The following is a 13,671-nucleotide window of genomic DNA, read 5'->3' as shown; positions in this document are numbered from 1 at the left end:
AACCCACATAAACACGGCCAATTCATTTTTGGCAAAAGAGCAAAAGCAATTCAATAAGAGAATGGATAAGTCTTTTCAACAAATGGTGTTGGGGCAATTGGACATCTATATGTAAAAGTCAACTTTGACCTAAACTTCCTAACTTATACAAAAAAATGAAATCAAATTGGATCCCAGACCTAGATGTAAATCTAAAACTATAAAACTTCTAGAAGAAACATAGGATAGACTTTTCATGATCTGTGGTTAGACAAAGAGTTTCTTAGACATGACACCAAAAGTACAATCCATAAAAGAAAAAAAATGACAAATTAGACTTCAACAAAATGAAAAACTTTTGCTTTGCAAAAGATACTTTTAAGGGAAAGACAATCTTCAGACTGGAAGGAAAGTATTAGTGAGTCAAACACCTTACAAAATGTTTTGGAGGGTACACTCCCATGATTGCTCTAATATTCAGAACCAATTGTGATGTGATATGGGCTTACCCATTTGTTACCAAGACTCCAGTTGGCACCAAATCCCTGTTGAGCGCTTCCAATGACCAACGATATAAGTTTTGGGATGATTTCTTATTTGTTAAGTCATGTACTAAAATAATACCTAAAATAATGAAAACAGTGTCAATACTGTAACAATTCCTCTTTATTTCATAACTGACAATGTGAAGCTTAGAAAATACAGCACTAAAATTCTTAAATTCTAGAATTCCAGTATGATTAACAATTATTTTAAAAGTTCCTTTATAAATTTTTACAAATAATTATTTTAATTACAAAACTGTCAGTTACACAACATTTTACAAAGGTTGACAAAATATCATTAAACATTTATAATGCCTTTTCTTTTTTTCATTCAACACACTGAATGCCTACTCATCCATCACCGGTCCTAGTTATTGAAACACTTCATCAATAAAGAGAATCAAAACCACTTCAAGTACATATTCGTTCAAAGTTATAGTGTTTCTGCACTGTACACAAGACTGTCATAGACATCAGTACAAATATACAAACTTACATTTGCTAAAAATATTAGATAATAATTTATTAAAATATTGATTTACTTTGATGACATTGCTGTTCTTTAACTGACAAAAGGTTGTGTTGTTGATCACCTGGGCCTAATCAAATAAAAATCTAATTTTCTGGTTCTTTGAATTAATTAATGTTTAGCTAAGTAAGCTTGCTACTTATAAAATATTTAGTTAATGGAGGAAAAGGAATATGCCACTAGAAGGGGGGTAGGACTAGATAGGCAAGAATTATGAAGAGTATGAAAAAAACAGACTTGCGAGAGATTGAAAAAAATGTAATGAAGTTCAGATATACAATAAAATAGAATCAGTTAAGATTCTAGCTAGAAAAGCAAAGCAGAGAATTACTATTAATACAATAAGATATATATAAAAGAAAAATCTTTAATGCCTAGTGGGATTTAGGGTATCACTTTCCTATATCACCCATATTCTACTGTGAAAGGAGGAACAAGAAACTGATGATTCCTCCATCTTTAAGATGTGGAATAAATCAATTTGAAAAAGAAGGGTAGAAGAGGAACAATTATTTGGCTCCTGAAGTTGTTACAGCCATCTGTAACTAAAGTGTTTGTTCAAGCTATAGTTGATTTATTCCAGCTAGCCCAGATAAACTTGTATGTATCTCTCCTGATGTCAGTAACAAATAGAAATCTGACATTTGCTCCAACATCATCTGCACTTATTCCACCTTCCTCAATGAAGGGTTCTATTAGGCATCAAGATACATGATAAAGGATTAAAAAAAAAAAAGGAATACAGAGGTATCATTAGAGAATATAGCTAACATTCATTCAGCACTTACGTGCTAGATATTTTGCTTTTGCATGTATCATCTAATTTAATTCTCACAAAAGTTCTATGAGGTAAGAAATATTATCTTTCTTTTTTACATAAAGGAAACCGAGGCTTAGAGAGGCTGAGTAACTTGTCCTAGGTCACCCGTAGATGGAGTAATCAGAATGTGAATTTGGGCAATTGGATAGAAAAAAAAAAAAAAATGGAGAAGGCACAATAAAATCTCATTTTAGGGCAAAAGAGAACCAAATGTACTTTCTTTTCCCATGGATAAATATCGTAAGATTACAGGTGAGACTTTTGGTTGAGGAAGTTAAAGGATTTCAAAGACCTAGGCAAGCTATTAGATGGACAGGGAGGATTTTATATTTTGAGGATCTTTAGATAAGGCTTTTGAGCCTTTAAGAGTATTTTCCTTATTTTTCCTCTTTCATTTGGATTTTGAGTTCTTGTTTTTTGGCATGTATTTTGATTCTGATGACGTAAAAGGGCCAAGGTAGAGTACAGATGAAAGGAGTTAGAGTAACAGCTCAGTAGAATATGTTCCAATCTTAACAGGGAGAGTTTAGATACAATATTCAGGTTTCCTTCTGGGATTACCAGCCTAGTCCACCAGAATGGGAAGATGGTAGGGTACTGAGGAAGTTATTACTAAGAATAAAGACTATATTTGATTATAGTGATCCTTATGCTCTGTCTCTTAGGAACCTAAGGATGGTGCTAGACTAAATAATCTCAAATGCTTCTGCCAAGAAAAATGTTCCAGAGCTAGGGTGAAAAGATACAGAACAGGTTTTTCAATAAACAATGGGGATTTTTTTTTTTTCACCTTTAAGAAAAAGGAATATATTTCAGTCTATTGCAAAATCAATACAGGATATAAATAATTCTTTCAATGATATTCAAGGAAGAGATAAATCAATAATGTATAGTAGGTATAGAGAAGATTGTCAAGTAAATATTTACTTAGATGGATTTCTTATTCAACATTTATAAGTTTGCAAGTCAGAATTCCATAAAGTTTCTAGGATTTGAATGGTCTTTGTTTTCACTATTTATTTATAATTTTTATCCTACCTCTCTCCCCAAAAGATTTAAATGGCAAAGGCGATATATATCCAAACTTCCCTTTGCCAGAGCAGATTGATATATTAACTTTGACAAGTCATTTGTCTGATATATAATCCAAGTTTATCTGATTCCAGGTTTCAAACAGGCTTCTTCTATTCTCTAAAAAATCATCTAACACAATACTAATCTTATATTTTGTTACTTTTTCTCATTTATATACATTCTATTAATATATGTCATCATTTTGTACTTTCTTGCATAATGATGGCATATATTAATATCACCATCTTATAAATTTTATTTCATTTGTTCATGTTTTCTTTCTTCAATTAGTCTGTCACATTTTCAGAGTGAATTCTAAACTAGATGATAACATGAGTTTGAACTAATACAACTCATTCTATATTCCAGAGCACATACATAATGGCAGAAACCTTCTTCACTTCTTTTAGTACTGTCCACAACATCTTATGACATGGAAAGATATACTAAAAGTGGATTATAAAGAATGAAGAAGGTATTCAATGCCATGCTTAACTAAAATGAAATGAGACCTAAGCACAGTATAAATGAGGTCCTATTAAAATACATTTACCAGGAGGGAAGGGGTGCGTTACCAAATCTTTTGGTATGTTGATAAAAGACAAATTATATTTCACAGTAAAGAAGATTTTAAAGAAATTTAAAAAGAAAAAAAAAGATAAACCCTATAAGCAAATCAGAGGTTGTCCCTTGACACAGAGCAGGCACTCTGAACTGCAATTATATCTTCCATCTAGAAGCCTGCTCCTAGTATCTAACTGCATGAAATTTTTGCACTCCTTGAAATAATCTTAGGCAGCTCTTTTTAATTCCATAGAACTTTCACTAAGGGTAAGAGAATAAAGTAATCTCTAACTCTGTAACCTCTGGCTTAGATTAAGGAACTCCTAATGGTTCTACCATATTTACTCAATTGAGAGGAGAAGCAGCATTCCCAGAGGACAGTGTTTCTGAAGTTCCTTGTTTTAAGTACACAAAATACCATTTTATTTCTCAACACTTAGTGTAGGAAAATAACAGAAATAAGAACACTTAGACAAAGCAGATGTTGAATGTTCTGAATTACATGGTTAAAATCTAGAAACACAAACTAGAATGTGATATGCAGATTTAAATCAAAAGTGATAAGTATATTAGATCTTTCTCAAATTGAGTCTAGCATCCCACAGCATTCCATTTCAGATGATCTGTATTCCTAGACTATTAATATATGAGAAATACAAAATGCTTTACCATTTACAGAGTTGTAGAATACTGCTCTTGTGCTTTTCACACTGCTGGCACTGCCCACAGAGCCTCCAATATCCCATAATTCTATATAGAAAGTCCTCTCTTCTGGTGTTCCTTCTTTGTAGTCATGAACCTAACAAATCAATCAATTAAAGTAATTATTATAGCTACTGAAAAAAATATCTGGTAAGCACTGTCCAGTTTAAAGCACTGGACATTCTGTATCCGTCAATAGCCAGTCATTAAAATTTATAAATTACAACTTCTCTGTTCTCACATTCCTCATCTGTAAAATGCAAAGTATTAGTGTTGCTATGTAAGATCATTCCCAGATTTGATATTCTACAATGTGCCCTCTAAGGGTGGTGTAATAGTGGAAGGTAGTTTTGTCCTTGGGGTAGCAGTGCAAATTACATTAAATTGCCAGATGGCTTCCTAATTCATTCTTTCTTCGTCTCCTGACTGAGGAGCCCTCAGATAATGAGGCAGAATTCCAACTAGGTAAATTTCTACCATTTCCATCTTTTTATTTGAATTGTTTTCTCAAAGATTCCAAAGGTTTGCTCACCAAATCTGAAAGCCTCTACTCTCTTCAGTACCTTTCTGACTCCTTGCTGAAACTTTTTTTACTCTATACTATTCTGATTCATCTCACATCCTATTCACTTGTTCATCTCTGTTTTACTGGGTTCGCTTTCTTTTTGTCATAAACTTGTGACTATTCCCTAAAGCTCAGTCTCTAATTTCTGTCCTTCCCCAACATTTTTTTTGTGTGGCAGACACCTTCAACTGACTAAACAACAACTATCTCCAACCCCCTCTTCCCTTGCCACCTCCCACTATAAAGGTTGGAAACCAGGTACCCCTTGGATGACCAAGCTCATCCAATGATTCTTAAGGGGGAAGTCTGCTGAGAGCTCTTGGGAAATATTTTGCTTTTCTGATAAAGGAACAGATGCTGGTGCTGTGCCTTTACTCTTATTCCTACTTTGAACAAAGACATGATTTCACGGAGCTAAAGAAGCTATCTTGCAATCCTGAAGCAACATGTATAAGGATACATAATCAACATCTTAGAGCAGAAAAACTCTTGAGTCTCTGATGGCATCACTAAATCTCTGGACCAAAGCTGGAACAGACTACTTCCAGACTTTTTGGTGTATGAGAAATATCTTTATTTCTTAAACCAGGGCTTGGCAAACTAATGTCCATAGTCTAAATCCAGCCCACCCATTTTTGTAACAACATTTTATTGGAACGCAGTCACACCCATTCATTTACATATTATCTATGACTGCTTTTCTTATAAGGACAGAGTTAAATAGTTATGACAAAGACTATATGACCCATAAAGCCTAACATATTTAGTATCTGTCCCTTACGTATAAAATTAGTCAATCCCTGGTTTAAGCCACTGCAGTGGAAAGCAAGCCAAACTGGCTTAAACTTATATCTCTGTCTGTGAGTCTCCATATCTAAATTCAGACCACTATTTACACTTCTGTATGTACAGGCACATCATGGGTTTCACTATAGACTAATGATTCTCCTCTGGAAATATTTCTTGGACTTATGCATGACTCTTCATTTCTACGATCACATCTCATCTTACTCTAGACGGTTCCACATGTAAACTATTTCAGTAATCTCCTAGCACGTCTTTCTATGTCAATGCCTATCCCTTTTTTACCACTCTCTAACTCCTGAAACCGTTTCATCATGCTTCTGGAATTCAAAGTCCGGTCATCACCAAAATCCCCTACACTTTCAGCATCTTTTCTGACTGATCCTTTTATATTCTGCTTTTTCTAACTGAAACCTCACACTCCTCTAAGGCCAATGCTGCCCCTTGGAGCCCTCTCGGGTGGCGGCTGTTAGTTCTCCCACCGCTTGTGTGGTATAATAGTTGCTGTTCTTGCCATTTTCACAATATCCTTCTCCCTCACCATTTTACTTTAGGTCACTGGAATATATGATCCAATAATGCTCCCTGATAATCAGAAACCATGGGGTTACTCTCCTCTTCATTCCTTCAAGATTTCAGACCCTAGCTCATTGTTCCTCCACCACTACTCCTGTCATAAATTTTGGTGATTTTTAAATTTACATAGATGATCTTTCCATTATGCTAGCTTCTTAGTTCTTTGACCCTCTTTCTTCTGATTATCTGGTTCTCTACCTGATTTCAGTTACTCATTATCATCATCATACCCTCGTCCTTGTCACCATGGCAAGACCTCCATAATCTCAATTTTGAACATTTCACTCTCTGACTTTCTAATAACTACCTCCTATCTTTCAAGTTTATTCCCTCTAATATTCCAGTTCTAATAATCTTTGACCCCACAGGCCTACAGTCAATTGATCCAAATACCTTTCATAGCTTTCCACTACCAGCGCTTCCAAATCTTCATTTCCTTCCTAACTAAGCATAAATTCTATATGTGATTATAATCACTCCTTTCTTCTCTCACACTGTTGTATTCATCTGACAAAATTCCAAACCTGGTTAAATGTACTTCTCCCCCCCTAACTCCAGCTAGCTGAATGTGGAGCTTAGAGAAATACACATTCAACCTCACTGGATTCTCTTCAAATTCAAGTGTGTCTTGGGAACTTTCCCATCAGCTCCACAGTCCATTTACTCTTTTTCTCTCCTCAATAACTATTTCATACCTTCTCCTCTTTTTTTTTAAACATTTTTTTCTTCCCTTCCCCCTCCCTACTCTTTTTGCTGTCTGTGTCCATTCACCATAAGATCTTCTGTATCTATTTCTCTCTTTCGGTTTTCTCTTCTTGTCTTTCTCCTCTAGGATTCACTAGGATTCAATCCTGGGGAACTCTGATGTGGAAAGAGATTCCCTGTCAATAGCACCACCTCAGTTCCTGGTCTCTGCTGCACTTTACCTTGACTCTCCCCTTCATCTCTTCATCTCCCCTTCATCTTGTTGTGTGACTCACTTGCACGGGCACTGGCTCACCATGTGGGCACTTGGCTTGCCACATGGGCACGCAGCTTGCCAAATGGGCACTCACATGGGCACTCGGCTCACCACGCAGGCACTCGCGTGAGCTCTAAATTCACCACATGGGCACTTGGCTCCCCATGCAAGCACTTGACTCACCATGCATGCACTCAGCTTGCCATGCAGGCACTGGCTTGCTGTGCAGGCATGCTTTCTCTTCTTCTTTTTTCACCGGGAGGCCCTAGGGATCAAACCCAAGGTCTTCCGATAAGGTAGGTGGAGGCCTTATCACTTGAGCCATATCCGCTTCCCCCTTCTCTTTTTTAAAATTTCCAATCTCTTTCACATCTGATCATCTTGCTTCCTAAGACAGAAACAATCAGAAGAGAACTCTATAACCTGCTATTCCCATATCTACTCACCTCCCTGCATCTGTGCTTATATAATCTGCCTTCCTTCCTGTTGTTATAAATAGACTATCTGTATTCCTAAGGTCAACTACCCCTCTTGTGCTTAAGATTCCATTCCTTTTTTATCGTTTTTGAGGTTCCAGGAGTCAGGGGTTGAACCTAGGACCTCATGTATGGGAAGCTGGCTCTCAACCATGAGTCACATCAGCTTCCCTGAGTTGGTTTTTTCATTTGTTTTGCTTGTTGTCTGTTTTTATTTTTTCAGGAGATACTGGGAACTGAACCTGAGACCTCCAATGTGGGAGGCAGGCACTCAACAGCTTGAGCACCATCTATCCCCCATTCCTTCTTTCTTACTCCAAGAAATAGTTCCACCAATTCTCCCCTCTCTCCCTCATATCAAAATTTTCCTCTATGTTCAATAATTCCCACCAGCATACAATTTTTCCCATCTTAACTTTCTCGACTCCATGTCCTCCTCTAGCTACCATGACACTGCTTTGTTCCCCTCAACAGGAAAATCCTTCCAAAGAGTTGTCTACTTTCAAGTGACTAATTCTTTTCTTCACATTCTCTTTTGAACTCATTCCTATCAAACTTTTGCCACTTGACTTGTCAGAGTCACCAATGATCTCCACATTGCTAAATCCTATGGTCAATTACCAGTTTTCATCTTATGCTACCATCTGATACAAATGATCACTCCTTTTGCTTGCAATACTTCCTTCACTTAACTTGCAGGTTATCCCACACTCCTGGTTTCCTTGAAACCTCACTAGACACTCTTTGTCTCCATTTCTGGGTCTTCTTTATCTCTCTAACCTCTAGTTGTTGGAATACTGCAAGGTTTGGTTCTTTTTTTTCCTTCTCTCTGAACACTTTCTCTCTTGACAATTTCATCTAATCGTATTTAAAATATCTTTATTATGCTAATGAATTTTAACTTTATATCCATTCTAGCCCAATCACTTGAACTTCACAATAGTTGTCTGTTGTAGACCAGACTACAATTTGGATACCCAATAGGCACCTCAAAGTTAACATGTCTATGATGGTTAGGCTAATGTGCCAACTTGCCAAGTAATTGTGCTCAGTTGTTTCGTCAAGCAAGCACCGGGCTAACTGTAATATAAGGACATTTATGGAATTTAATCACCTGTGAATTTTCTGCATCAATAGCTGATTACATGTACATCAACAAGGAAGATTGCTGTTAGCAATGAGTGATGTTTTATCCAATCAGTTGAATGAATGCCTTAAAGGGGGAAATGATTTCAGCATTCAGAGAATTTCCTAGCTTGTCTTTGGGCAGCCAAGTCTCCTTGAAACTCACCAAGGACCTTTACTGAATTTTCACTGGAGCCCCTGGTTTGCAGCCTGCCTGTGGAACCTGGACCTGTGCATCTCCACGGTTATGTGAGAGACTCATAAAATCTCACACTATTTACAGGTATCTCCTGTTGATTCTGTTTTCCTAGAGAACCCTAACAATGTCCAAAAATAATTTCCTAATGTTCCTCCAAACCTATTCTTCTAGCACTTTTCTCTGTCTCATAAAAGGCAACTGCATCCTTCCAATTACTTAGTCTAAAAAGTTAAAAGTGATTCTTGACTCCTTTTCTTTCATACAGCGTAACTATTTGGCAGCAAATTCTGTTGTTTTTATCTTAAAAATATATACAAAATCTGTTTATTTCTCACTACCTATACCATTACCATCTGGTCAAAGTTTTAATCCATCTACTTACCTAAAGTAATATAATGGTCTCCTTTATATTACTTCAGGTAAGTAATATATTTATATTACTTCCCCCATACTGCATCATTTATTTTCCATATGTTAGCGAGAATGAAGCTTTTAAAATGCAAGTTAGACCATTTCATCCTTTTGCTCAAAGCCTCCAATGGCTTTCTCACTCAGAGTAAACTCCAAAGTGTCCCCCTTTCTCCTGATCTAGACTCTATGAGAATTTACTGCCTATAATACTTAATTATTAAGAAGCAAATTCTGATATATTGCAGCTTTACTTATTAGAATGTGTTTAAGAGTTTGTAGCAGGGGTGTACAACAGAATCTTCAAAGAATTCAGTAACTTTTTTTTTTTTTGGTAACTCTATCTGGCAAACTGCATCCTGAACTTAATGAATCAGAATGTTTGGGGTTCAGTCCTAGGCATGCATATTTTGAACACTTCTCCAAATGATTCTGATATAACCCTTAGTTAAGAATGGTTGACTTTGTATATATGTTTAAATGTTGACTGGTACAGGAGGCCTCGATTATATTTCTAGCTTGCCATTGATCATCTCTGATATTGTTGAGCCTCAGTTTCCCTCCCTATACAATGAAGCACTTGTATTAGGTGATTTCTAAAGTATCTACTAGTTTTGAAACAATAAAAAACAAGAATGCTTAGTAATTAAATTAGACGTCATAAAATGCACTAAAGCTTACATACTATATTCAACAGAATGTTTCACACTTATTCATAATTTTTTGGTCCAAATCCTTTTGGTCTATGAAAGGTTTAAATAAATAAGATATTCTATAGACAGCCACACTGACATTAAGAGAAGGCAATTCTGAAACTGACAACAAAAAGGGTTAAGACAGAAAAATGAGAATATAAAGGCCACAGTAATAATGGATGGCAGTGTACAGGGTAGCACAACATTGTGAATGTGATTAATCCCAATGAATAGTATCCTTGGAAGTAGCTGAGATGGGAAATTTTATGTTGTATATATGTTTTCACAGTAAAAGAGAGAAAGGGAAACTAAAGACAATGACAATTAAATGTAATACATGATCCTGGATTAAATCTAATAATGGAGGAGAAAATTCTCAAAAGGATATTATTGGGGGCGGCGGACTTGGCCCAGTGGTTAGGGCGCCCGTCTACCACATGGGAGGTCCGCAGTTCAAACCCCGGAGCCTCCTTGACCCATGTGGAGCTGGCCCATGCGCAGTGCTGATGTGTGCAAGGAGTGCCGTGCCACGCAGGGGTGTCCCGTGCGTAGGGGAGCCCCACGTGCAAGAAGTGCGCCCCGTAAGGAGAGCCGCCCAGTGCGAAAGAAAGTGCAGCCTGCCCAGGAATGGTGCTGCACACACGGAGAGCTGACACAAGATGATGCAACCAAAAAAAACCCAGATTCCCGTGCCACTGACAACAACAGAAGCGGACAAAGAAGAACACAGCAGCAAACAGACACAGAGAACAGACAACTGGGGTGGGGAGGGAAGGGAGAGAAATAAATAAATAAATACATCTTTAAAAAAAAAAAAGGATATTACTGGGACAATTGGAAAAAAATGGAACATAGACAGTACGCTTTATATCAATGTCAACTTCTTGAATCAATAATTTTATTTAAAGAGGTTACATAAGTGAATATTATTCTAAGGAAATACACATAATAGTATTCACTGTTCAAGGAGCATATATAGATGACAGTTTGATCGACTGATTGAATGATATAGCAAATATGGCAAAATGTTAAAAGTTGGTAAGTCTAAATATCTAGGAAGGGGGTTGCAACTGTCCTGTAAGTTTGAAATTATTTAAAAATAAATTTAAAAATAAACAAGCCACAAACCAATTCCCTATGTGATTTTCATACGTAGTTAGGTTTGGCAGTTATTGCAGTATACCACTTTTTTGCTCTGAAACTATTTCAAATGTCTAATGTTACCTCCCCTAAAAGACTATAACTCTGCTGAGAACAGCCACCATGTTACCCAATTCTCAGGGAGCATAACTTCTTAGCCTTGTAATATATCAAGTCTGTTAGGAGCTCCCTTCTAGGTACACATACTCCCAGTCTAGACTGACCTCGCTCCTTTACAGTCTTCTCCAAGCACAATCCTTTGCCTAAACAAATCTCTTCATGTTTTCTTTCAGAATTATTAATAGAAGGTACTCCTCCTTCCTTGCCAACTTGTCCAATTAAAAATAATTTAAATTTAATTCAAATGAAATGGGTCCTTGGAACTTTCAACCAATGGCCTGTAGCTTCTAGCTATGACATTATACCTCTTACATGGGTGAGTGATCTGCAAGGGAAACCTTGACAACACAAAAAGTACTGCTTTTGACACAATAAGGAGTATCTTGGTGCAATACTACGAGCCCAACATGATGGGGATGTAATGCCAAAGTATAAGAAGTGTGTTTTGTATTTAAATCAGGTCATCAAGGAGCTGATATTCAAAACCATTACAGACCTTACAGCTAGCTATACAAGGAAGGATTTTCTCAACAGGAAGAAATAATATGAACGGATTATCAAATGAGAAAAGGAACCATACTTTTCAATGCTGCTGTCACTTTCGACTTTCTTATTTGCTCACCTCTTTATTTTTCATTAGAAACTAAATCAAGACTAAGTACAAAGGTTTTGACTCACTTGAAGAGTTCATTCATTGTTCCTAACTTTTAAAAGCAGAAACAGCTTTAATAAAGAAAATGGCACACATCAAGTGAGAAAGTTAGATGTTATACATGCTCTCCAAGTGACTTTGTTTAGTAATCTTTGCCTACAGAATTATACTTAGAGAGGCAGGAAGGCAGGTCTTAGGGAAAGTTGGGAGAAAAGAGCAACTGGGAGAGTGTATCAGGATAAAAGGAATTGAATTTGTCTTATTCATGTGAGACCTCCAATTCTTTGCACAGTTTCTGGCACTCAGGAGGTATGCAATATATGTATTAAATAAAAAAATGAATGGATAAGCAGTATAAAGATTACTGCTAATCACCTCTTCATTTCCAGTAACTCTTCTTTTGCCTCTGGCCAAGCTCATTTCCTCTAAAAAATATTCAGTTTTTCTTCTATTCTGTACCTAGTCTCATTTAACCTCTAAACTTTGTGAAAGGTTGATTTAAACCTGTCTCTTTTTCTCTGCCTAGGCACATTTGGTTTCTGCCACTAACATTTCATTGCACTTTCAAAGGTCAGTATTGACTTCATTACCACCAAATTTAATGTTTTGTTGTTTTCTTTTCCTCTCAGTCCTTATCTCTCTGCAGCATTTCATACTAAAAATCAATCCTTCCGTTGTGAAATTCTCATCTCTCTTTGCTCCTGTAGTATTTCACCATCTTGAAATACTACCTCTTGGACCAATCCTTCCCTGACCCCTCTCTCATCTTCAACTCTCTAAATATCCATGGTCCCTAAGGTTCTCTTTCTGCATTTCTGTTTCTAAATTTTTGTTTTTAAAAATCACGTCAACTCTAATGGCTCAGGATTATCTCTATATAGAGGCTTCCTACCAGAATTCTCCTTCAAGCTTCAATACTTCACTTCTAATTGCTTTCTGGGCAGCTCCAGTTGCAAAGCCCACAGATACCTCCTTTAACATGTCCAATCTGAACTTATCATTTCTTCTCTTTCACCTATAATATATACCACTTCTTGGAAAATAATCCATCCACTCAGCTGTCCAAGTCACCTATTCAATCATTAACGCACAGTATAATTTTCCATTCTTCACAAGCACTGCATTTTCTCTCCTGACCTACTATGAAACTTTTTTTTATACCAGCACTGTCCAAAAGAAATTTCTGTGATGAGGGAAATGTCCATATAATAATCAATAGAACATGTAAACCGTTATGTATTAAAATGTAGCTAATTCAACTGAGAAACTAAAATTTTAATTTTATTTAATTTTAATTAAAACAAATTTAAAGTCACATGAGGCTATTGGCTATCATATTCAGCAGGATTTTACTACTTTTCTCTTTTTTATTTTTATTTTTATTTTTTTTTAAATTATTTATTTATTTATTTTAATTACATTATGAAAAATATGAGGTCCCATTCAATACTTTTCTCTTAATCCCTGTTCTGGAACAAGAGAAATTACATTGTAGTTGGATAAGAACACAGACCCTTAAAGCAGACTGCCTGGATTTGAATCCCAACTCCATCACTGGCCAGTGAGGTGAACTTGGAAAAGTCATTTAACACCTCTGTGCTTCAAATGCTTTGGGAGTCAAATAGAGACACTAACAGTACCAACATCACAGGGTTGTTGAGGGAATTAAATTAGTTATGTAAAATGGGTGCTAGCATTTTACTGTCATTATTATTAATGTTATTTTAGGGATCATCC

At 36.3% G+C, this 13,671-nt stretch overlaps 1 protein-coding gene across 1 annotated transcript in view; it reads right to left on the bottom strand.

The window, feature by feature from the left end:
- Positions 1 to 13,671, bottom strand: part of RABL3 (RAB, member of RAS oncogene family like 3) — a 51,325-nt gene that overhangs the window by 27,209 nt on the left and 10,445 nt on the right. Inside the window, exons 3-4 of the mRNA XM_004480762.5 lie at positions 4,181 to 4,310; positions 489 to 603 (exon numbers count right to left, since the gene is read on the bottom strand). Coding sequence (XP_004480819.1) covers positions 489 to 603; positions 4,181 to 4,310 — 245 coding nt within the window. The remainder of the gene's footprint in view (positions 1 to 488; positions 604 to 4,180; positions 4,311 to 13,671) is intronic.

This window comes from Dasypus novemcinctus, chromosome 4 (genome assembly GCF_030445035.2).
Source record: "Dasypus novemcinctus isolate mDasNov1 chromosome 4, mDasNov1.1.hap2, whole genome shotgun sequence".
Classification (NCBI taxonomy): Eukaryota; Metazoa; Chordata; class Mammalia; order Cingulata; family Dasypodidae; genus Dasypus; species Dasypus novemcinctus.
The sequence above is the reverse complement of the archived record's forward strand: the minus strand, read 5'-3'. Positions and strand labels throughout refer to the sequence as shown.